This window comes from Uloborus diversus, unplaced genomic scaffold (genome assembly GCF_026930045.1).
Source record: "Uloborus diversus isolate 005 unplaced genomic scaffold, Udiv.v.3.1 scaffold_13, whole genome shotgun sequence".
Taxonomy (NCBI): domain Eukaryota; kingdom Metazoa; phylum Arthropoda; class Arachnida; order Araneae; family Uloboridae; genus Uloborus; species Uloborus diversus.
This window is the reverse complement of record NW_026557987.1, coordinates 5,219,645-5,244,136: the sequence shown is the minus strand read 5'-3', so window position 1 is coordinate 5,244,136 and position 24,492 is coordinate 5,219,645. Positions and strand designations below refer to the sequence as shown.

The 24,492-nt window shown below is 30.6% G+C and overlaps 1 protein-coding gene across 1 annotated transcript in view; it reads right to left on the bottom strand.

The window, feature by feature from the left end:
* Positions 1 to 24,492, bottom strand: part of LOC129232634 (cyclin-T2-like) — a 47,677-nt gene that overhangs the window by 17,413 nt on the left and 5,772 nt on the right. Inside the window, exons 3-8 of the mRNA XM_054866766.1 lie at positions 22,792 to 22,920; positions 13,201 to 13,261; positions 12,204 to 12,266; positions 9,662 to 9,707; positions 6,500 to 6,590; positions 4,088 to 4,160 (exon numbers count right to left, since the gene is read on the bottom strand). Coding sequence (XP_054722741.1) covers positions 4,088 to 4,160; positions 6,500 to 6,590; positions 9,662 to 9,707; positions 12,204 to 12,266; positions 13,201 to 13,261; positions 22,792 to 22,920 — 463 coding nt within the window. The remainder of the gene's footprint in view (positions 1 to 4,087; positions 4,161 to 6,499; positions 6,591 to 9,661; positions 9,708 to 12,203; positions 12,267 to 13,200; positions 13,262 to 22,791; positions 22,921 to 24,492) is intronic.

The following is a 24,492-nucleotide window of genomic DNA, read 5'->3' as shown; positions in this document are numbered from 1 at the left end:
TGGAAGTCCGTTGAATCAAAAAATTGACGCCCCCTCTCCCTCTAATGTGAAATAATAATTTTACTTTGTATAAAATGCGTACACACCTTTCAAAAAACTATTTAAGTTTCTTTAGAATTTAAAACTTTTCGTCAAATCATTAAATTAGATTTACAGTTGCTTTAAAACTCAATTTAGCGAGTGAAGCGGTTTTTACTGCAATTTAAAATATTTCACCAAATAAGCAAAAAAAAAAATCAAGTAATATCTTTCATTTGTAAAAATAATTCCGCAACTCTGTTGTTTATCGCAAAACTTGCCCAGCAACCACGCTATCATAATCGATCTGTCTAACGAAAAAAAACATACCGTGGAACATTCAAAAATGGTCGTCAGAAAAAAAAAGAAAATTTCGTACATTTCACTCGGATAAAAACAAATCAAAAGTTTCTTTTCTTTCAAAACAAATCGCCAAAACAATGAATTACATTTACGGTTGCTTTAAAAATCACATTAACAGTAGCTTTCAAATCTTTATATATTAAGAGCTGCGTTGCCCGGCTTTGCCCGGTCTATCTTGAGAATGTGTTTGGAACTTCCATGTTACACAGAATTCGAAAAAAAAAAAAAAATATTTTTTTAAAGCAGATTTTAAATACGGCTAAGCGATTATTCACGCGATTGGTAACTGAATTCATTGTTGGCCTTCAAGGAAACTAAACGCAATGATTTAAAACGTTTATCTGTTCCCAGTTTCTATTTGTTAAACAAATGAAATACCTGTAATTGATTTGTAATAGTATAAGTCTTTTAAAAGGATTTTTAATTTTCCCTCTCAAATCTACATTTGCAACTTAGTCGGAGTTTTTTTTTTTTTTTTTAATTTTAGTTTTTAATGGGTGTTTACGCATTTTAGTTAAAGAATTAGCTGCTTTGCCCGGTCTACCTTGAGAATAAAAATTGTCAAGTGACATATATTCAACAATCAGGCTTAAATAAAAGGAAAAAAAAAACATGCAAAATTACCCTTTCAAACAATGACGACAGATATTAAAATTCTTTTAGGAAATTAAAATGCGAAAGATGGATTTTAAAAGCATAACCATGGAAACATGAAATAAAATAAGTTTGAGAAAACAAATTCAAAATAAGGAAATAAACAATGGATTCAAAAAGAGTAACCGTGGAAACACGAAAATAAAATGGTTGACAACTTGAATCAAAATGACATATTTCGAAATTGATTTAAAAAAGGCTTGAAACTTTTTTTCCTTTGAAGATAGAAGCTAATTTTTTCGACCATAGGTCGAGAGAGATCTGGAGTAAAAAATGTCGTTTTTTCCAATGATGTCGAAAAGAAAACTGTGAGACAATTCCTTCACTTTTTATTGATAAATTTAATGAAGAAAGTAGTGCCTAAATTTCAGCGAAGCCTAAAAAAGTTCGAGCTAAAAACGCAAATGACTCCCGCCGTAATTAAGTTAGATCATTGAAACAAACTGTTTAGAACGTGGAAAATTCTACCCTTTTCAACGATACGTAATATTAATATGTGCAAGTAATTTTTCACCCCTTTAATAGCCAATAATAGGCAATTTACGTGAAATTTGGGCCTAAATCGGAATAAAAAAAGAACTATTTATCGGATTTTTTTCGAATTATAGCCTATGTTACTCAGTAAGAAAGCACCTTTCATATAGTGAAGGAATTTTTCAAATAGGTGCAGTGGTTCCAGAGATTACCTCGAACATATAAACACACAAAAATCCGCCCCCTCTCTTTATAATATTAGTACAGTCGAGTCCAGACCCTTCGCGTGAGTTGAAATTTCGCGTTGTGGAAAAGGGTATGTGTAAAAACTTTTATAAACATACCCATACGATTCAAAACACTTGTAAACACCACCTCAAACTGTTAAAGACCATTTCTTAACTATACATTACTGTTTCTTAAACAAAAAATTGATTTTTTATTTATTGTATTTAAAAAAAAAAACGTTTTATTTAACATAAAAAACTGCTACGATGTACAAAGTCAATGATCAATGGGAAAGGAAGGCGTAAAAATAAACCACTACGGTACGTACATCATGTAGTAAGAAAAGCAAATGCACTGTGCCTCTTTTTCCTTCTATCTTCACAGTTTTAAATGAAACAGCTCTCTTAAGTGTCATTATATTTCATCAACTTTACCATATAGAATGAAAAAAACAAATGGAAAATGAGGGGTAGTTATTTGTAAAAGCGATGTTCAGACTAGTACGGTGTGGGAACTTCCGCCCTCAGCGATGTCAAAGGGATGAAGGTCCATTCACGAAAAAACCGCGATTCCCTTCGGAAAATTCTCATGTTGCGGGTAAAGAATTTGCGTTGGGAATAAAATTCTTTACTGGGGAAAAAAAATCGCATTATAGTCATTTCGCCAGGGTTGGCCGAATTGGACATGGGTTTTTTTTTTTTGAAAAAACCCATTTAAAAAAACCCATTATTAAGCCTACTTTTGGGTTTTTTAAAATTTTCTGAGAATTTTTTTTTTTTTAAATAATTAATTTAAATACTTTCACAATTTAAACTTCTTTCTTATTTGTTCTTTACCGCAGACAATGAACATAAAAAATGAATTTTGAACTTTAATAGCATTTCTTAACTCTTAACGGCATTAAAAAAATACTTCAAAGATTTTAAATAAATGTATTTAACTTTTTTCTTGAACTGGTCAATAAATAACTCAAATTATCTCGACCAAGTCCTGTCACGTCTGATTTTCTCAATATGTGTACAGAGGAAACTAATCTAGTTAAAAGGCTTTCATGTGAATTATTTTCTGCTAACCAACACATCACAAATCTCGAATAAACACAAGGTATATTTTTTAGAAATAAACAGATTTTTCAAACGGTCGACAGAACAGATACTGTATATTCATTATCTTACGAAAAAGTTGAATATTTCTAACTCTGTACACAGAAATAGAAAAACAGGCCGCATAAAATTCAAAGAAATGTCTTGATTAAGCTGGAATTCAGTAAAAAGGGATTTAAACTACTTGAGGTTCTACAGTAGTTTTGCATAACAAAATGAAATACAATAAAGTAAAATGCAAAAAAAAAAAAAAAACGTAGTAATTAAAAACGAACAATCGATTTTATCACTCGAGAAGTAACTTTGCCTTAACTGTTGGTAATAATGAAAATTAAAAAACCCGAAACTTCACCATACTTGGGTTTTTTCGTCTTTTATACTTTTCTTCAGAAATCGCTGAATTTTAACTAGTTTTCCAGCTTTTTTTATCCCAAGACAATTCTTGTGCTTTGTTCATATACTTACACTACAATATGCTACAAGTACCCCACATTTTCCCTAAAAAAAGACAAAAAAACCCACATTTCTTTTAAAAAACCCAACTTTAGTTGGGTTTTTTTGGGTTTTATTTAAAAAAACCCAAAAACCCTGGGTCCATGGGCTTTTTAAAAAAAAACCCGGGTTTTTGCCAACCCTGCATTTCGCGTAAGTCGGATCGCCTTGTAGCGAGAGTCGACTGTATAGATACTTTATACTACTTAGATAAAGTGATTTCATTTCATGCTTTGCTAAAAAAATAAAGTTTCCATCATCAAGTACATTTTAGTGTAAAATAATATGTTGAGCAATTACTTTTCTTAATTATATCAATTATGGTGTATGAGAAAAACTGGAAATTTTTATTTGGTTCTATACTGAATAGAACTGTAATTTTGGAATAAAAGCAATATTACAAGAGTGAAAATCTGTTTTACACACAGAAAGAGAGATCTATGCAATTCTGCCTGTCGAAGTTACGATTGTATAATTCAGCGCAGGTTAAATTTAGAGCGACACATTCGAAAAATGCAGAATTAAATTATAAAAAATAAAATCAACTGATTTTAATAGCGATTTTGTTTTTAAAAAAAAATCACTTGATTCAAATCAATTGTTTTAAATCAATGATTCCTTTTTTAAAAAAATCACTTGATTTAAAATCAAGCTGATTTAAATCAACGAACCCTGCTTTGTAGCTTAAAAAGATTTTAAAAAAAGCATTGTTTATTTTCAAAATATACTTAAATAATAAACATTTTTTTACTTACTTTCAAGCAGTTCTAATGTTACTGATTTATCAACATAGTAGTACCACTCTTTGCCTTCAGAACAAGGCTCGATCTGCGGAAAAAAAAAAAAGAGAACATCAGATGAGTAGGCAGATATAATTGCAAAGTAAATTGAGATATATGTCAGCATATTTGTTTCGATGGCAAATCGAATAAAAGAAAGCACCTTTATCAATGTTTAAAATATTTTTTTAAAGATGAAAAAATTTACATACATTTTTACAAACACAATGTTTTAATCTGAGCATTTTCCCAGAAGCCTGCCATATGCATTTTGAGTTAAAATTTTAACCATCAAGGAATAATTAAATTCTACTTCCACACGTAAATAAGAAACTTCCAATTCAGATACGTCAGATTCATAATCACTGAAAAATTTCTAACCTACTTGCATTTATGCCATGGGTCGAAAATTTAGTGACAAAATGAGATATTATGCGAACTGTCACATAGAGTAGGCAGTTTTAAATCAAGGTGGATCTTAGTTCAGATACAGGGTTTGTGATTTTTTTGATTTTTTAAAAAAAACCCAAAAAAGTCCGATTTTTTAATTTTAAATCAGACTTCTTTGATTTAAATCAGATTTTTTAAAAATTTTATTAAATTTATAATTATTTATTACTTTACATTTATAAACAAAATATACGTCATAAAGCAGATGAATCTCTTCAGCTTACTTTTCAAACTAAGATAAGTTCTCTAACTATTCAATACTCTTTTCCAGATTTATAAATATAGTCGAGCCTCCATATATCGAACTTCCACATATCGAAATCCCGGCAAATTACAATGTTCATTACATAGAAAAATTGTTTCTATATATCGAAAAAATCTCTATATATCGAAAAAAAATTCGAGACATTCGTAGATTTTTTTTCCCCTTTAGACTGTTTGTCTCATGAAAAATGAAGGTTAGGGGAGAAAATTATGTTTAATAAAGGTTGCTAAGAAACTCATAAGAAATCTGGGTTTGAGGGGTGTGTAGATAGGTCGTTGTTCTGTTCTGGAGTTCTTAAATTCCCATAAGTGTATTTCAAATATTAGTTGTAACCAGTAACACTGTAAAATCAGTTTCAAGTTATCCATTTTGTATGTTGATTATCATTCCTAGTCTTTTTAGCTTCAGTAAAAATCATTCAAGTTAAGTAGATTGATTTTTTACTTTTCTCTCGATTACATTGTCAAAACGAATATCCCCTCATGTTGCGAATCAAGTTCATTGCAGAAGAATGAAGATGTATGAAGGCGCAAAAATGTAATTTCTGTTGATTTTTTATTTTTCAACTTTCATTTAATCCGATGCTCGTATAAATTAGAAATTGGGTTTTATACACGAAAATTAGCTTTCATTTTAATGTTTTAGGAGATTTTTATGATAAAATAAGATCGCTTCTATAAATCGAAAATTCTATATATCGAATTTTTTTCCGGCAATTTGCTACTTCGATATATGGAGGTCCGACTGTATGTTATAACACTTCAAAAAGAAGCGATTTTGTTTTATGCTTTGCTTAAAAATATGGTTTCCATTATCATGTACATTTTAGTGTAAAATAATATGTTGAGCAATTACTTTTCTTAATTATATCAGTGATGGTATATGAGAAAAACTGAAAATTTTTATTTGGTTCTATACGTTTCAGTGTAAAATAATGTTGAACAATTACTTTTCTTAATTATATCATGATGGTATATGAGAAAAACTGAAAATTTTTATTTAGTTCTATACTGAATTGAACTGTAATTTTGGAGTAAAAGCAATATTACAAGAGTGTAAATCTGTTTTACACACAGAAAGAGGGATCTATGCAGTTTTGCCTGTTGAAGTTAAGACTGTAGAATGCAGTGTAGTTAAATTTAGAGCAACACATTATAAAAATAATTTAAAAAATAAAATAAACTGATTTTAATTAAGGATTTTGATTAAAAAAATCACTTGATACAAAACAATTGATTTAAATCAACGAACCCTGGACAGAATCATTTTAAAAGAATTCTAATTACCATATGAATGAAGGGAAAAAAAATGATATCTTATGTGGTTTTTAAAAGCATTGCCAAATCAATGAAAAAAATCCTTTACAATTGGTGACATAATTTCAATTTTTTTTATTTTTTTTTTGTAAATATTGAGTTTTTTAAAAACATTTATGCGTTTTAACTTCGACAGAAAAAAAAAACAATTCAAAATTATTTCTCTGTGATACTTTGGTGATAAAACCCCAGAGAAAAAACCTTAGTACCAACCTTTTTAACCTATGAATAAAAATTCCCTAACCAAAAACAAAATAAAACCTGCGTACAAGATCTTGAAAACATTTAGATTTTAAAGTCATCATTCCTATTTTTTTTTTCCAAGAAACTTCATACGGCATGCAAGAAAATACTTACTTTCCAACTGGACCATTTACAAGCCAAGTGGATGCAAACACAAGCTACTATAGTTGGCTTGTATTGTAGACACATGGTCGTCATATGCAAACTGCAAACAAACAAATCTATGCATGAAAACCCCAAAGCCATTCAAAGACATAATATATGTATTCAAAAATACATAATAAAAACAGATTAACTTTCTTTCCATACAATGTGAACACTCAAGGACAGTTGTGTGGCACACTGAAGATCTGCATTCTGAATTACAAGGAACGTAGCCCAGTAGGTTGTTTTTCCATATAAAAAAAATTTTTTTTTTCAAAGAGTATTTCAAAAACTTTTCCCAAAATAATCTTATTTTCCTGGCAAAACAAAAATCAGGAAATCAAAGGATACAAATAAAATTGGCGAAAAATGGCGGCAATGTACTTTTTACGTTTGACCAAATATGTATATACATTTTAACATTTTTCAAACTTTTCAAGCACTTGAAAATTAAACTTGAAATTACAAGCCTTTTTTAAGGTGTTTTAACCACCTTGCAGCTCTTGACGAGATATCTCGTCCATTTAACATGTAACCCTGGGACTGTCCAACGGCATTCGAACCATGTGTTACTAAAATAAAGGTTTATGAAATCCATCTAGATATCTTAACTTATTGTCTTTTAATAGAAAAATATCATAGACCAGTTAAAACAAAACATTACAAAAGCCGCTGTTTGAAAAAGATATCCTATAAGCTTTTGCTACATTATAACGAAACAAATCTCAATCCAAGTTTTTGAAACAATTAATTATCATTTATCAAACCTTAGTTTATTTATTTGCTTTTTTTTTTTCAACTTTCAAAAATTATTTTAGGTTACAGAATAAGAGTGGAAATATTGTTTAGTTTAAATTGTTACTTTATGTTTAAACTCAACAGGTCTACAAAGCCTATTATTGGTATATGCAGAAGCCCTTTGGTGCTCGATTCGTTTCTTTCCATCAAAACAAAATTAGATTATACAACATTTATCACATCAACATACCTGCCAACATTCAAAAAAAAAAAAAAAATCCAGATTTTTTCAATGTAGCGCAATATCGCTTTTTTCCATGTTACTGAGGGGAAAATAGGGATTTTTTTATTATCTCTTAAAGTACAATCATATGCAAGTTCCTTGAGTCATATACACAGAGTTTAATTAATGAAAATATTAAATGGAAGAATAAAAGTTAAAGTAATACTTTTTCAATGAAAAGTTATTTAGGGAAAAAAAGAATTTCAATTATCTGTAAAAATTCAATCACAGACAAGTTTTTTCAGGTCTTCAACAAGATTTAATCTACTTTTTTCGGCCGCAAAGTGCCCGATAATAGCGGCCGTTTTGTGTACAGGAAGAAATGTTGTAATTAAGCAACAAAGGCTTAGCGATGAGTGCGCGAAGCGAGATCGCAAACGTAAACAAGAACTGATGTTGCCAGATTCCAATGTGCTAAAGTTTGAAATTGAGTAGGAAACTTGCAAACCATAGAGTAAAAGCGCTAAAACGATGTAAAAATTTATTTTAAAGGGGTTTATTTTTTTCATTTTCGAGAAAATCCCTAAATGGAGGGATTTTGTTTAGAGATTAATAAAAAACAGGGAGATTTTCAATAAAAATCGGGAGACCGGGAGAAATGTCAAAAATCCGGGAGTCTCCCGGAAAATCCGGTAGAGTTGGTAGGTATGCATCAACCTATTTTTTAAAAACAACTGAGCGAATAAGTATAAAACTTTAAATGAAGTGAAAATATTTGCAAAGAAAGAAACTGAACACATGAAAACATGCCTGGTCTCTAAAAGTTTTTTTAAATGTTCTTTGTATTACTTCTTGTTTAAATCATAAGGGAGAAATATTAATTTTCCCGCATGGTCCATGGATAAAAAAAACTATGTCAACGTTGAGCTTTAACTGAAAATACAACAAATACTTTACACACAAAACCAACTATCTTAAAACAATAAATTCATTCATAAAAGTGGTAAGGATGGTGTAATCAGGGTTCATACTCAATTTGGATAAAAAAAATTCCATGACTTTTTCAGAATTTTATAAAATTTTCCATGACCTTGTTATACGAAGAGAATAGTAATTTAATGTAAAACTTGACAATTTCCGGAAATGGGCATTAAAAAAATTGTCATGTGACTGCCACTACCTCATTGGAACACTTACTTGTGACTGAAAAAATATCAGTGCACACTGCAGAAACTAATAAATTATTCTATTTTCTTGATCATACAAAGTCAAGCAAAATAAAAATATAGTGAATGCAATACACTGATGTTTAAATGTCTAACAAATATTTAATAAATAGGGCCGAATGCATGGGACAAAAATTGAATGAGTCATTACTAATTTTCCAATAATAAATTTAATTCATAAAAACATTGTCCTTTGGTGTCAATAGCGCATTTAATTATCCATGTAACTTGACAGTATATGCGTTCATTAAAATAAAGCCACGTTTTTCAGTAAATTCCTTTTTCTAAACCAGATATTTCAGTTGGCCACGAGGATCAGTTTTGCGAGCTGTATGTAGGGCACTACTGTTTTAGGGTATTAGAATTCCCGTATTTCTATGTTCTATTGCCTGACTAAAGTCTTCATTTTCTAAAGCCTTCAACATATTAAGATAAACTCCGGTAAATTTAATAACGAATTTTTTACAAGAAGTTGACACTAACTCGGATGCAATTGAATTGCACTTTTTTGAGGGGGCGTGGCAAAATCAAGAAGTCCACTACTACAGAATACAAAATATAAGAAGTGCTGAAAATAATGGTGTATTCAAAATTAGTGACGCCCCAGTAGTAAAGTTGCATTACAAAAAAAAGGCTAGCGGCTGTTACAGAAGCAGATGAAATTGGATTCCAAAACTCAGATTTGTTTTCGAGATCGTTCAATCTATATGCAATATTACTAAATCACTCAACATTCCTAGCGCTCTTTTAGCTATTGTTACTTTTTTACTACTTAAGACATTTTTTCACGACTTAAAATAAATTTCCATGACTTATAATGAAAATATTAATTTTCCATGACTTTTTCAGGTCTGAAATTTATTTATTGTTTTTCCATGACTTTCCAGGATTTCCATGACCCGTACGAACCCTGTGTAATAAAGAAAGAAAGAAAAATCAGCATACCTAGTAGTGGCCATGAAGTATGAAGTCTGTGCAAGGTCTTTGCTTGCTGTAAAAAGGAGAGAAAATATATCACACACAAAAAGAAACATTGAAAACGTTCATAAACATTGTATTTCAAAAGACATAACGTTAATTAGAAAAAAATTTTTAAATAATTTTAATTTTCCATCAATAAAAACAAAAAACATTTTCGTTTAACTATTTCAACAAAACAGTTCTTAACTGCATGTAATGTATCTGCCAGTTTGGGAAGTTTTTCGGACTCTGACAAATTATTTATTTTTACATCAAACAGGTGGCACTGGCACTAGAAACTACCAGTCAGTTTTCAAATAATTGACTTTTTTTTTAACCTTTTAAATTGCATTTTTTAATTGCAAAAAACGCAAGAAATTTGAAAACAGACACTGATTAGGCAATAGGGAAGTTGCAACCTATTAAATGTTCATATTTTGGCTATTGGATATTGTTAATTGACCCTCAAAACTTAAAAAATTCACCATCGCCGAATTTTAAAACACCGTGATTGATTTTAAAGGAATTTTTAAAAATCCACGCGCAAAAGTGCACTCTTATGAAACGTCACGAGCTTACGTCACAGGGCACTAAATGACAGCCTTCCGCCGAAGATCCCTTGCTTTCGCCACGGACATTTTGAGCGTGCTGATATTTTTATTTTTTACAAATTCAATAATCCTTTTGAACACACTATGGAGGCCGGATTCGTTAAAGCACAATCTAAATAATCTTCCTCAAGTAACACCAATGAGATATTCGAATATTTTCGAGAGGATGAGAGGTTTAATGTTCCAGAAACGCGAGGAGTTAAATGCGAGGAGATAAGCCTTTTATGTTTCATCTTCAAAGTCGAATGCACGTCCTTCGGTTTCTCCCCTATCGGAAGAGCGCATGATGTCACTTCCTATACCATTTGATGTCACAAGCGCTTGAACTTTAAAAATTAATTTTAAAAAAACTACTTATCGTATCGCAAAAAATTTTTCACCTATGATGTTCATACATGTTACTCTATCATATAAAAATAAAATCGAAAACTTTCCTATTCAAAATCTAAGCTTGCTAAGTTGCTCTACATAAAGCTTTAAATATGACACAATTAAGATAAAACACCAGTAGTGGCCACCAGACGTAGATAAAATGAAAAGCTTTCTGGGAACACAAATCCTAACTGGAATATTTTCTGCAAATAATTATTTTGCCTAACTCACCCTTGAATAAAAAATTAAATTTACATTCAGATATGAAAGAGACAAAAAAAAAAGTGCTTTAAATCATTGAATTTTTTTTTTACAATAACATATAGTTTGCTTATTTTTCACCAATTGAAAAAAACTGCCAAAACCATTATTTTTTTTTACACATGTGCTTTAAAAGGCTTTTGGAGAAAGGCTTTAGCAGAAATAAACTGGGATTTTCTTAAAAATTCCTTTTTTTTTAAATCAACGTTATCAGTTTGAAAAAAAATTTCTGCAGAGCCAAAAATTTAACGCTGTTCGCGCGTTCTTCTATATTATGCAAGACTGGTGGCCACAGTGAAATATATTTTCAAACTGTAGGTCTACAATATTAAATGCTCCTCTTGAAATTCAATGAGCGTTTTATAGCCCAACGCTTTCTAAAACTTCCCAATTTCTAGAAATACCAGAATTTTAATTTGTTCAATTTTTATCAATTTTTTTTCAAACCTCAAACTTGATCCAGCAGTGGCTACTCCAAAATCTGAAAATTTCAGCAGTGGCCATCCGACATTTTTCCCCCATCCGAAATATTTACATTACTTACTTTAAATTCAAATAACTGATGAATAAAATTGATTCAATAGGATAGTTAAATTAAGTACCAACAAAAAAAAAAAAATCACATTATTATTGTTCATTTCTTTCTTCAAAGTACAAAAGTAAACTTGAAGTGGCCACTACTGAAGCACTGGCCACTACTGATGCTTTACCTTAGTTCTGGAAAATTGAACAAAATTTTTTTTTTTGGAAAAATTTCAAGATTGAGTAATTTCCTGCACTTAGTAATAAAATATAAATAATAATAATAAGTTAATACACTACAGGGATGTTACTAGGTGCCAATGTTCTCTGAACCACACTTGAAAAACTTCGGACATTTAGCATTCAAGTGGTAAAATTAAAAAATTAAAAGTAAATAATATCAAAATATTTTGCCACGAATTTTAGAGACTATTGCTAAATGTTTTGAAAGCAAAAACTTCAACTCCTACTAAGGATGCAAAAAGATTGCACAAATGAATATTGTTGGTGCTCTAAACGAAATAAAGGAAAGAAAAATTTTAAAATCTTAAACCTTTTGGAATAAATTTTCAGAAATTTCAGGAACCGAACACTCTTGAAACATCAGTAGCTACCTTTAATATCCAAGTAGCAATTTCAATTTAAAAAAAAAAAGGATTTTGATAAACGGTTTCGGATAAAGGTCATGCAATGTCATTTTGACAGATGCAACAAATTTTCATACAAAACAGTGTTTCACATACAAATGTAACTCAACTCACCTTTTACAAGTTGGCACACTTTGACTACGTAAGTGTGGGGGTGTTCTATGGCTAGAATAAAACCTGAAAGATTCATATTCTTTAGTTTAAGTTTATCAACAGCATAGGACCACATAACAGCGCCACATAACAGCACATTAAAACATTTTACTTTCAGTCAATGACTAATGCTAGGAATTTTTTAACGAACCAAACTAAGACTTAACAACTAACAAATTATTCATTGGTTAAGTACAAAAGTCGAGATCAATTACAGAATGTGGTGAATTAATAAGAATCAACAACGAAACAGTTAATTTTTTTTTTTTTTTTTGGCAGAAAATTTATTATTCATTGAAAAATTTAAGACTGCACCAGGGAAAGAATGATCTTTAAAGGTGATATGATTTAAATCTCTGAGAACAGAAGTGCACCCCCCTCCTCCCTATTAGTGACCCTCCCACTTTAAATTTCTGATGATTTTTTAAAAGTATTTTTGAGCTTTAAATAACATATCAAAAATTCACTCAAGAAAAAAAACCTGACTTTTACTTTAGTATCAAAAAATACAGTTATACTTTTTATAGATAATATTTTTAAACACAAACTTGTATATTGATTTTAAAAAAGAAAATTTTTTTTATTGATAAATATCTGATTAAAATACAGTACAACCGATTTAAAAAAATTTCTCAATTTAACGATACATTTCACTGGTCCGGATTTAACTGCATTAAATGTCTGCATTCCTCGATTTAATGATATTCTTGTTTTAACGACATCTTTTTCCAATCCCTTGACAATCGTTGAATCGAGGTTATACTACAGTAAATTACCTAACCCAAAGGATCAAAAAGATTCTAGTTTCTGTACAACACTAGCTCATTTGTCTCACTGTTCAACAATCAAGTGACAATAAAAACATCTGATTTTTTCAATCAAATAATTCGCCTGCATCAAAAATGCAAATTACGTAGTTTTGCAATGAGTAAGAGAGAAACAAAAGTGAAAATTATACCTAAGGTCTGCAGTAGAACATTTTCGTGAGCAACAACTTCAAACTGCTTTTCTAAGTAGGCCTGAAAGAAAAGTTTCCATTTACATTCATGAAGTAACCAAAAAAAAAAAAATTTTAATTTAATAAAGAAAACTTTTATTACTCAGAGCTAAAATTGGAATTTAAAAAATAGATATACCCTTTTTTACTTCGGGTTAAATTTAAGCTACACACAAAAAAAAAAAAATCATTTTATTTCAGTATTTCTTAACAGGAAAAAATTTTTAAGAAAATTTTGCATACATACAATGTAACCGTCTCACCAATCAACTCTAACAATATAACCCTGGACATCTTGGGATTATTGCGGATTATTATCGCATGATTTACCCAGCTATTGCCCGGTAAATTATTACGAGTCCATAAAAAGGGCAAGAAAAATGCACAATTTACCTGTGATAACAAGAAAGATCAATTAATACCAAGAATAAACAGAAACGAAAGACAGAATTCATGTCAGTTAATACAAAATTTCTGAAGCACAGTGGAACTTGTTTGGAAGCTTCAAATGAGGGAAAAGCAGTCCATCAATGTGGGACTCATGCAACCGATTTCACTAATTGCCCGTTTAACAATAGCACAACCCAACAGGGGTCATTTGAAGGACAGTGCAATCTCATTAGGAATGTCCCCCACCATTTCCCTTATGACTAAACTTACCCGTTGAAGAACTATTAAATACTTTCAATAAATAACAATTGCATTTCTTAACCAACAAGATGAACAGAAGATAACTTTTTGAATTGAATCACAACATGCAGGCATGCAAAAGATGAAGGGAAGAAGAAAAGCACATCTATTCAGCCAATTAGAATAGAACAAAAAGAATAATAAAGAAATGAAATTGCCTGCAGCACAAAATCACAAAAGGTTAAATAAAGTCTTATAATAAGCAGCAGAATCATTTAGTAGCGACAATTTATATCAAACAAATCATTACATTTTCCCAATTATCAATAAGATGTTGATCAGTGGCGGCTCGTGCTTTGAAAAAGTGAGGGGGTCAGATCATAGTTGCACTCGCACCCCTATCCCCTCCCGGTGTTTAAAAAGGAAATTTTTTTCTTATATTTAAACTTTCAGAAAATAATTATTTGTGTTAAAATATTTGTGATGAATAGATAAAGTTAAATTAATTTTAAACTCTAAATTATCATTATGGTACACTAATTACTTGAAGCCAAAGAGTCAAGAAGGGAGCAAAACGGTCTAACCTTGTGCAAACGAAGGCTTCTTCAGGAACCGTGTGTTGTTTATTTTACACAGCCTGAACATTCAAGCTATGTAAAATAAATAGCATACAGGCAGAGTAACGGTCTCTGCGAATCCTGCTGTAAATACTGAGGTTCAATGCGTTGGTGTTGAGAGAGGAAAAGAACAGATAATCCACGGCAGCATATAATCCATACCTCATCAATTTCACACTTTTTTAACAGATAATCCGGGGATAATAAAAATATAAATTATTGTCTGAAAATAGTGAAGGGGCCCAGGCACCCTCCCACGAGCCGCCATTGGTGTTGATTAAAAAATTACTACCATTTTAGTGATTTTTCAATTAAAATTTTGGTAGTTTTCAATAAATTAAGTTATTAGTTCATACAGTTTTTACATGGAATCATAATTCATTTTTGGACCAGGCTCTTACTGAGAACTCTTGCAGCAATGTACTTTTCTGCCACAGTATAATTTGACCATCAAAATAAAATTGCACTTACTGTGAATGGGACATTAATTTCAGTCTAACGTTATTACTTAATATAAAATACCAACCTTTCTCGTTGCCCATGTGGGATAATAGAGATAAATAGGACAAACCCACTGAATATAAATCACACAGATAAAACACCATTATGTTCTCCAAAACTATTCCGATACAGAGATACCCACTTACAGTTGAGCTGCATCAAGTGAAGGTTTGGCCCTTTCATGTTTGTATAACTTTTTATAATGAAATTGCAGCTATATCAAAAGTTGTAGCTGCATATTAACAGGCACAACTGTACTAAAATTGTACTTACTTAGAAACAATGTATTAACGTTTGAAAAACGGTAAAAATATCATGATATGAAACACTTCAAATATAAAACAAATTTGAAAATAGTTTAAAATATGTTTCTGGAACGCATGAAAAACCTCACAAAAGACTAGTCTCTCCCCCCCCCCCCCCTTGTTCAGGCAACGTGTTCAGGTAGTATGGATGAATACATATGAAAAAGAAAGAAAAAGGTTAAAATCCATTTTAAAGTTGAAATTTTTTAATTTTTTCATATCTTGCAAATTTGAGATTTTTGAAAAATTCCATAAAAGTTCATTCTAAAATTCTGTGCTACTGATAATGGTAAGCTAGAGGACGTGATACAACACATTCTTTACATTTTCAAGTTAAATTTATATAGAATGTGTATTGTAAATCATTGGTCCAAATTTCTTTTACTAATACTAGAAGCATAATTTGTATGCAATATTACTAAATACAAATTTGAACCACCACAAAATGGAACTCTGTAATCTCATACATATGTATTTAATATTATTACTTTTTTTTTTTTTTTTTTTGGAGAAGGTATGCATGGTTAGGTTGCAATCTTCTGATGCAAAAGACTTATTTTTCTGTAAGAAGTACAGAAACACCCAGGGAATTAATAAGAGCCATTGTCAACAAAAAGGTAAAAACCACACATTTTGATTTTGAGGGTGCAAAAAAAAAATCACGTTTGATACGAAAAATATGTTTTCCTCTACGACTTGAGAAAAGCTCAAGTCTGTATTCCAGGATTCCTCACAGGACATACACTTAGCTTCAGAAAATTTCAATTATGGGATTCCGTGTGATGAGATTCAGGTAAAAGATTACAAATTTTACTCTAATTAACAGCTGTGAATGGAGAAGCAAGATCTTCTTTAATGGCACAAGAAAAAACTTTTAACCAAAATAAAAAGTTCGTTTTTAGACTTGAAACGAAATAAGGTCAGTAAGATGGGCAATTTGTTTCAAATTAAAAAAAAAAAGAACCTATGGGGAGGGAGAGGGGGGAGGAAAAAATAAATAATTCATTAATTCACATTTTAAAGAAATTCTCATATTTTAACTTTTAGGGGGGGGGGGTTAATGCTTCCTCAGGGTTGCCAACCTTGAAGAAACAATTTGAGGAGCATATGCGGTGATTTTGAGGAGAAATTTTAAATTTTGCAGACCAGTTTCGTATTTTTTTTAATGAAAATCAATAAAATTAACAAAAAGAACTTATCTAAAATTGTTTTTGAGCTTCAATAATCATTTTAGCATTAGTAAAAAAATAGGTTTTAAATTAATAAAACAGCTTTAAACACTATTTTAAACTTTGAGTATAAGCATATTTAATTTCCCACATTTACATGTTTGTCATGATAAAAACACAAAATTCAAGCTTGAAAACAATCAGCCGGGAAATAGAGCAAAAGAACCTCTTAGCGAAGCAGAGTTTTGCCACTTTTTCGGAGCAGTTGCCAATCTAGCTTTTTTAGATGCTACAGGTTATGAATAACAATGTTGGAAGTTTTACTGCATCCTTTCAGAATCTTTTTTCTATTTACAGAGCAAAAAAAAAAACAATATTTTTTAAAATATAAATATAACATTTTTATTGCATTGATCAGCAGGCATCTCATACGCAACATGTTTTTTGATTATATGGCACTGTTTATTATCCAACTTTTTTTTTGCACCGTTGCATATCAGGGCTTTTAGATAAAGTGCAATTTTTTTCACATCCCTATATTACGAGTAACCCTGATTTCAAGTATAACAGTCTCGGTTCCAATGAATTCTTTAATTCGGGGTCCAAACTTTATATAATAGATGACATTAGAGAAAATATTTTGTTTTAAAAATAGCAAAATATTGCAGAAAAAGAAAAATCTGCTGCTCAACAAATTCAGCATGATATGCAGCAAAAGGTTTTCTTTCACAGGTTTCACTGTGTACAATTCAGGGTTCGTGATTAAAAAAAAAAAAAAATCAGAAAAATTGGATTTTTTTTATTTAAATCAGATTTTTTTAAATGTTTAAACATTTCTATAATATTTATTACTTTACATTTATAAACATAATATATTTCATACAATAGACCAATCCATTCAACTTACTTTTAAAATTAAAATAAGTTCTCTTACTATTCAATAACATTTTAAGATTTATAAATACATTATAATGCTTAGATAAGATGTGATTTAGTTTTATGCTTTGCTTAAAGATAAGGTTTTCATTATCATGTACGTTTTTAGTGTAAAATAATATGATGAACAATTACTTTTCTGAACTATATTAGTCATGGTATATAAGAAAAACTCCAAATTTTTATTTTGTTCGAAACGGTAATTTTGGAGTAAAAGCAATAGAGTGAATATCAGTTACAAACACAGAAAGAGGGATCTATGTAGTTTTGCCTGTTGAAGTTAAGATAGTATAATGTAGTATAGTTAAATTTAGAGCAACACATAAAAAAATGCAAAATTTATAAAAAAAATCAACTAATTTTAATTAATGATTTTGTTTTAAAAAAATCACTTAATTCAAATCAATTGATTTAAATCAATGATTTTTTTCAAAAAAAATCACTTGATTTAAATCAACGGATTTAAATCAAGCTGATTTAAATCAACGAATCCTGGTACAATTTACTTTAGAAACAAGATCCTGAGAATACTTTGTTCCAAGTGTTAATATGTGCATATGTGTTACTGCAAAAGACCAAAATTGGGGAATGTCGACTTTGGGGGGTGATTCAACTGCAATATTTTTGTCTTCCATCCATCTTTGTTTTTGGTAACGTGAATGTAGTAACATTTGTGTGTGTGTAAAAAATAAAACAAGAAAATCAACAAACAAGTTCCACTGCATCCTACAGAGTCGGGTCACTTTCTGTACCCAAGAGGGTCAACTGTTGAGGCTAGCAAACCATTTTCTGGACCCCTAATTTAAAATTATGACATGTTTTGAATTTTACCAACCTAAAATGACAAAAGCCATATACAAGCATTAAGATGTTACTTACAAATAGCTCTTGTATTAAGAATGGCAAAAGAAAATCCACAATATAGTTTCCAGAATCTCAATTTGCAACGCTTGCTAGCTACGACAGTTTACTTCTTGAGTACAGTACTAAAAAAAACTCCCTTTTTTTTTAAATAAGCGATCAAAGGCCAATTTGACATTAAAGGAAGAAATTGCCACCATTTTAATTTATGCGAATCTCAGGACAAACATTACAATGGCGACAGCATTTAAGATATACAATTTGCAAACTAAATGTTCATAATGGAAAAACATAAACTAAAAATTTGTAACATGCACTGCACAAAATATTTAATTTTGTTTTATGAACCGAGTCTCAGACACTACAACTTCCATCTCAATTATAATACAAATGGTGTCTATTTTTGAAGAACGTATTAACCAAGGACTAATACAGGACTTTTACCTTAACACCTATAAATTATATTTGTGTGAAATTTTGTTTACATTTGAAATACATGAAATCTGAACTATGAGGAGCTAAATCTCAGCTTAATAAAGGCAATTTTTTTTCGCAGAGCAATAATAAAAATGTAGATATTGTGCCTCAAAAAGTAGTAATGAGCTTGCGTTTGAAGCAAAAATGATTTTTAAATATAGCTGCTAAGAAATATTCTGGCAATAATATTTCGGCCTACAGCTCACTAAAAAAGGGGGGGGGGAGGAATAAGATGAAAGAGAATTCTATAACGAGCTTCAAACACCCAAAACAAATTTATCTTGAAGAAAAAAAAAACTGAAAACGTTTGTGAGTCTTTTACAGAGAAAATGCTTTTAAATCTATGAAAACGTAGTTTTTTGAATAAGTCCATGAAAAAGCCGGAATATTTTAGCACTACTGTTGCAACTTTCAAGGAAAAAAATGATGCAGGAAGTGGAATAACATATGAAACAAGAAACATAAATTCGGGAATTCACTGTATCTTGAAACCATTGTTTTTTTTATTAGAACAAATATTATGCGATTTATTTTTAAAAAATTCTTTTTTTGGATTACATGCAAAAACAGGACAGCTTCATCATATAACAAAGTATTACACATAGGCAGTACTGTAACTGGGGTGACACAGAATGCAGTTCCCCAAAATATTTGGTACGTTATTGTAAAAATAATGCAAAATTAAAGCAAATTAGTTCGAAAAACTTTTTCCCCACCATCCAAAAGAATAAATGTTTGCTTTTAAATTCAATGCAATGTTAGGTAATCTAAGCTTTTTTTACCTTACCAAAAATCTGTCAGTCATGACATCAACTCGATAAAAAATCAATCTTCTAAATATTTTTTTTTTTTTTTTCAACTTAAAAGATTTGGACTTAAAAGTTCATTTACATATGTGCACGAACATCTTTACTTCGATAATATTTTTTTAATCAGTAGGTTTTTTACTGTCAATGGATTGTTTCCGAGAATAGAGAACAATTTCTATGCGCAAGAAGGTTTAGATGCAACACCATGTCAAAATGATTAAGACCGACAACAGTTTAAATCAAGAACTTATTTTGAATCTAACTGAGCACTGACAATCAATCTAAGATAGCATATCATCAAAATCTAATTGGTTTAACTTAAGGGGTCTAAGGACCCTTAAACTTCAAAATTCGACTTTCTGAGAAAAATATATGTTATGCATAATCTAATTCTGAACAATTTGATACTGTAACGGATTCGGTGCGACTTCCACTTTCTTGAAATGAAAACACAGTTCTTGATAAAAACACAGGAAATTTATTTACACTATGTACAGAAAAGATCTTCAACAACTGCTAAATTATTCATCAGCAATTAAGCAATTATTACACAACACCGTAAACTCAACGTTTACACACGTATTTACTTCCAAATACGAAAACAACACAGCGAAATGCCTCGCTATAAACAGAGCAAAATGCTATCAGTTCGAAATCTCAATCGAAACTCTCCGTTTATCCATCGCTAACGGCTTTTATAAACATCCAAGAATTTTCCACAACATTCTTTCTGCTTCGAGAAATGCGTAGACCGTTATCAAATTTTATCAATGAAAATAAAAAGAATAGGGGGTTGTATACTTTAGCCATATGTTAAGGGGTTGTATATTCATTACGGGAAATTATTTACAGGTTACGTTACTACAATAATTACTATTTACAGGATTTGTAACAATACCTTATTCATTACCATACACAAAAAAGTTTTCAAGTTATCGTAAAAATGCGTAAATGTTTCCCGTAGAGATTTATGTTTACAGCAGCTGCTTAAGCCTCTTTTTCAGATGCCGGTTTCTCGTTTTGCGTGCATGATATTTCAGAAAGTTTTTTACGTATTTCTGTAAAACTTTTTATGCATGTTTGCCTGATTTATTTTTATGATCTGAACCTAAATTTTAACTAAAAATGAAAGTAAATATTTTTTTAAAAAACATTTTCATAAAATTTTTTTGAAACTTTTGATATTAACTTATAAAATTTCAAAAAATAAATAAATAAATAAATAATTTAAACAAATTAAATAAACTTAGGTTCAGTTCATAAAAATAAACCAAGCATGCATTAAAAGTTTTAAACTAATATTAGAAACTTTCTGAGACATCATGCACGCAAATTGAGAAACCCGAGAAAACGCAACTTGAGAAAAAGAGGCTTAAATAGCTGCTGTTAACATGAATCTCTATGGGGAAAGTATATGCATTTTTTCAACAACTTGAAAAGGTTTTTGGGTATGGCAATAAATAAGGTATCAAATTGTTCAGAATTAACTTAGCATGACGTATTTCTTTTCCAGAAAGTCTAAAATTTTGAAGGTTAAGGGTCCTACCCCTTAATGATTTATTGATCTTTTTCTTTACATAAGGAAGCTAAAACCAAGATTGAAATACATTTCTTTTTTTTTTACCCCAGTTTTATTACAATTCTAATTATTTGGACAATCGTAATATTTTAATAAAAATTTCATCACCCCTCGCCCCTTTTTTTGCGAGTTTTACAATTACACTACAAGCGTACCCAACTCGTACAACATCTTAAAATCATCCAGCGAAGCTAAGTACAACTCTCTCCAGTGAGAGAAAAACGATTTTACAAGGGAAGCGTCAGGATAAGAACGTGCAAATGCTAAGTATTTAACACAATTGAAGGGGTTCTAATTTCAACTGTGATAATTATTTTTGGAAAACAGGGTCCCCCCCCCCCCTTTTCCTTAACCTTTAGATGCAGTGAAGGGTCATTTTTGGTCAAAGCCTCTTTCATGACAAAATGGCTACCACAACTGAATTTAATGCTCAGTTGGACAGCGACGTTTATGTTTTTGCACATCAAGCATCCCATTTTGAAAAATTCTTAACTACAATAATCAGCATCCTATGCCATTTACAGTAAATTACGATCAGTACATCTAAAAAGATCAAAGGATTGATGACATAGAAATAATTAGCAGCATTAACCCCCTCCTTCCAAGAAAGCCTTTGGTTTCCTTCAAAACAAAAGAAAATCCACACACTGGCATTTTTGGTATCAAAATATATACAACTGAAATGCAAAAGAAATACTAAGGATATCCCCGATTGAACAAACATGTGAGGATAAATGTCTTGGATATGTTTCATCATTAATGAATCATTTTAAAAGAGGAAATTGTTATTTTAAAAATATCTCGGAAAACTTGGAAGAAAAAATTAGAGGAGAATTTTATAAACCTTCAACATTGATTCCTTTATAAATGATATGACAACCATCCATTTTCTTGGTTTTATAGTGGATTTTGACCATTTAAGGAGAAGTATGAAATGAGACAATTTAGATCAATTTATTCTCAAAAAAAGTTTAGAGAAACTGACTTACAGACCTAGATGAAATTTAAAACTGTCTGAACTGAAATGGTTTCTTTAACATTTTTTGCAAAAAAACACTGTACTTCTCCCGAGTCTTATATCGTGGCCAATAGCCAAAATGTCAAGGTGAAAGATAGTAGATAACCACAATGATACCAGCATGTTATTTGCTCCTAATATTATTAACTGACGGAATTTCATAATTTGCGACCAACATTAGTCGCTCACCAAAAAAAAAAGTGTAGTAATACAGAAATGCGTTAAAACATTGCCTGCAATCTATGAAAATTTTCTGAGAACAGCGTTTGCCTGTTCGTCTATATTATCTGGGTCAGCTGACCAACCATTCAAAAAATCTAATACCTTTACAACATACTTACTTACAGAAAATCCAGTTTGCAAGCATAAAAACTAGCAAAATTGCAGAGAACTTGCTACTTTGTAAGCAAGAGAGTTAGTTGGCCCTTTTCACACTGGCAGACCAAGGCACCAAGGTGTTATTAGCAGTATTTTCAGTCATTAAGTGCAAAGGCCAATAATGATGATATCACATTTTAAAGGATATCAAAGGTTATGCAAAAACCCTCAATATCACCTTCTGGGTTCAGAAATTTGGATATGGCGCACCAAAGAAGAATTCTCAAAACTAAAATGCACCCAGAGAAATGAAAAAGCAGAAAGGTACTTACATCTGTTCGAACATCTAATGGTGGGGCATCTTTATGAAGGCATACATGAGCAACTTTGATAACATGTTCTAATTTTCTAGGCTGTTCTTCAACCTTTGCTGCTAGAAACAGGGCAGCAACTGACAAACTCTGCAAAGATTCAAAATAAAATTTATTAATTAGGCAAAAGAAAAAAAAAGATATTTTTAAGAAAACAATAACTGCATTCGTTTAAGAAAGATTCCAGTGCTTTTATTGTTATAACATCAATTTCTTTTTTTTAATTTAACTGAGAGTTGAACACAGAAAAAAACCTGCATTTAAAAATCCACTAAGAGAATATTTATTTAAAAATTCCTTATCTCTAAGATTTTTTATTTGTACCAAAATCATTAACTTTAAAAACTATTCTACTTATTGCATATTTAGAAGTGAAATTTATGGACATTTTCATCCAGTGAAATATGTTTAATTCATACGGTTTTAATACATATACAATAAATCAACCATGAATCTGTCATAATGACAGCCACTTAACAATGCCATCAATTTTCTTGGCAACATACCAGTCAATGTAGATTTTGACCTCATCTTTCATCTTATTCTAGAACAGAATTTGAGCCGAAGGAAAAAATAGATCCCAGGTATATTTTGCATTACAGATCTAACACAACAAAAAGGGAGTTTCGAAAATTGAAATTTAACAGCAGCAATTTGAAGTAAAACACAATTCAGCAATAGAGCGATATTCTAAAACAATTTTTGGGAAAATTTATACAGTAACCCCTCACTATATCGCACCTCGTTATATTGCCCATTCGGATATATTGCGCTTTTTTTTTGTCTGTCTCCTGAAAAAATAAATAAAATAAAACTTAGCTTAAAGTGAGATCACTTAAGTTGTAAAATCATTGTATTACCTCGGAATATTCCTTTCTTCCCTTTTCAGCCAATAATGAAACAAGAGCGCATTCCCTTTTTAGCTCGCTACATTTCAAGAAATATTAATTTAAAGTCTTATTTCACCAGAAAAAATTTTTTTTAAAGATTTAAATACTTTTATTTTGTTTTCTAGGTATTTGGTAAGACAATTATCTTTTACTACTCAGAAATTCAGCTTAATGTAGGAATAGGCTAGATTAATCTTAGATGTACATGTAAGTTACTTGAAGTTTAAAGGGATCACTGTTTTTAATGACCTTGGTTATATGGCGCTTTCGGATACATTGCACTTTTTTATTATCTCCCAACAAGAGCCGTATAACGAGGACTACTGTATATTCACGATGAGAAGGATGCAGTGTTTCTGCTACTTTCGTATTTTCCGCAACATGCGAAAACTAATGAAAAAAATTTAATCTGAAAGATTAATAAATAAGTATGGTTAGGTCATTTTAATTAAATGCAGGGTTTGAAATAGAGCGCGGGATTTCCCCCCGGTAAATTCTTAAACTCGATAACGAACCCCATACCGGGAAAGCGGAGAAGATAAAAAAAATTTCAAAATCCATTTTTATTTTGGAAAGATGGAAAAAATTTAATAAAGCGTCCGTCAATTCAAAGCAACTCAAGTTACATTGACGAATTTCGATTCGCTGGCATCAACGAATTCCGATCCGCCGGTCGAAATGAGATCCGAAAGCTGCTGGAAACAAGTCTGTTTTCGAAAGGTATAGGCAATTTTTTACTTTAACTTTTTGATCGTCAGAAAAAAGTCTTTGT